Below are 1571 nucleotides of genomic sequence, written 5' to 3'. Positions count from 1 at the left end.
TTTCTGACGTCCTGGGCAATCATACACAAGGGTCTTTCACGGGCGGTCGCCAAAACGAGAAAATCGCCTTGATGACAAAAAGAGGCCACTTTTATCTCACCACTCCATCGCGCCTTACTGCCTTACAATGATCACCGCCGAGCACGAAAGGAAAAGGAGGGAAAGGGCGGCCTAAAAACAAATGGGGAAATAGGCACCAAAAAAGGCACCAAAATGGCACCAAAAAATGGTACAAAAAAAAAAAAAAAGAGGGAGCAAAGCGGGCCTGGTGGGTCGGAATCCACAAAGTAATTCGTAGGGACAGATACTCTTTCAGGGAAGGAGCCGCTGTTGAGGATGGCAAAGGTCAAGCGAATGTTGCCCAGTTTGGAAGGAGCGTGAGGCGCGGACGAACAGGTTCTCTGAGGGCGACACTGCGACATATCTTACGAATTACTATTCCATCGTCTAGAGAGCGTTGTTCGCTGATCAAGATTGACGACAACCAGGGGACAAGAGCACTGGAATCGAGAAAAGGAACTGCCCCCACCGAGTGCGCGACATCCCGTTGTTTCCGCTTTCCGGCGCCCTTCCTCCCCTTCGTGTCCGAAATGGCCGAACCATTCGATGCGTTCAAAAGGCTCAGAAGGCTCAGAAGGCTATGAAGAAAAGGCTGGACCCTGTTTCGCCGAGTGGGCTGACCTGCTGTTCGCAATTGCTTGTTGTCCCCGTCGTACGTCGTCCTCGCTCCACTGGTTTCGGCAGACACTGCCTCCGTAGCTGTCGGCTGGTCATTTGGAACACTTTGGTCTCTCCTGACCTCGTCATCCACCAACAGTGTGTACGTTGTAGCTGGGCTGCAAACAAAACATACAGAATTTTCAATTGTGAGACATTGGACTCGGTTGGAAAAAAAAAAGAGAGCTTCCTCATTTCTCCTTTTTATTGCCTCATCTTTGCGCTTACATTTTTCTTCGGGCCTCCTTGCATGGTCGTTGACAATTCGGTTCCGTGAAGGGAATCTTGAATCCACATTGACAATCATTGTCAACGGACGATGAGGAAAGATGTGCACGCAAGCGAACAGCTCACATAAGACATGGCGCAAGAGCGAGAAAAGGGGAACAACGAAATAACAAAGTCCACTACGAGGGCACAAGTACGACAAGTATCTTAGCATAGTAAGGTACAATGGCCAGACGGCAGATTGCTTTTTTGAGGGGGACATTCTATATCGCGTGCTGTTGTTCGTCGTTGTTTTACTTTCTGTGTCCTTCACGATAACGGAAACACGGAGGGACAACGAGATTGAAAACTAGCTCACAAACACCCAAACTTGGCCTGCTGGCTAGACTATCCTGTCTCTCCTCTCCTTTCTGTCGAGACCTTGGTGGCTTTGTTTGACCCCCACGCGCTTTTCGGCCTGGAGCCTGCTTCATTCGCTTCATTCGCGGTTCGTCTCCATTCCTGAGACTGTATGGCGTATGTTCCACCGACGGACGATAAGAATCACGCTGTCAAGCTGTCCGTTTAACCAGCCATTCTGTGTCTCTGGTTCACACCCTCTCGCTGGTCAATTCTCGCCCTCATGC

At 50.0% G+C, this 1571-nt stretch overlaps 1 protein-coding gene across 1 annotated transcript; it reads right to left on the bottom strand.

The window, feature by feature from the left end:
* Positions 1–346: 346 nt before the first annotated feature.
* Positions 347–1024, bottom strand: SPSK_01958 (uncharacterized protein; the record flags this gene model as incomplete). The annotated part of the gene is made up of 2 exons (XM_016728856.1): positions 347–831; positions 946–1024. 2 exons carry the CDS (start codon positions 1022–1024, stop codon positions 347–349), a joined length of 564 nt encoding a protein of 187 aa, XP_016589682.1.
* Positions 1025–1571: the final 547 nt, after the last annotated feature.

The sequence above is a fragment of the Sporothrix schenckii genome (genome assembly GCF_000961545.1).
Source record: "Sporothrix schenckii 1099-18 chromosome Unknown Cont42, whole genome shotgun sequence".
Lineage (NCBI taxonomy): Eukaryota > Fungi > Ascomycota > Sordariomycetes > Ophiostomatales > Ophiostomataceae > Sporothrix > Sporothrix schenckii.
The sequence above is the reverse complement of the archived record's forward strand: the minus strand, read 5'-3'. Positions and strand labels throughout refer to the sequence as shown.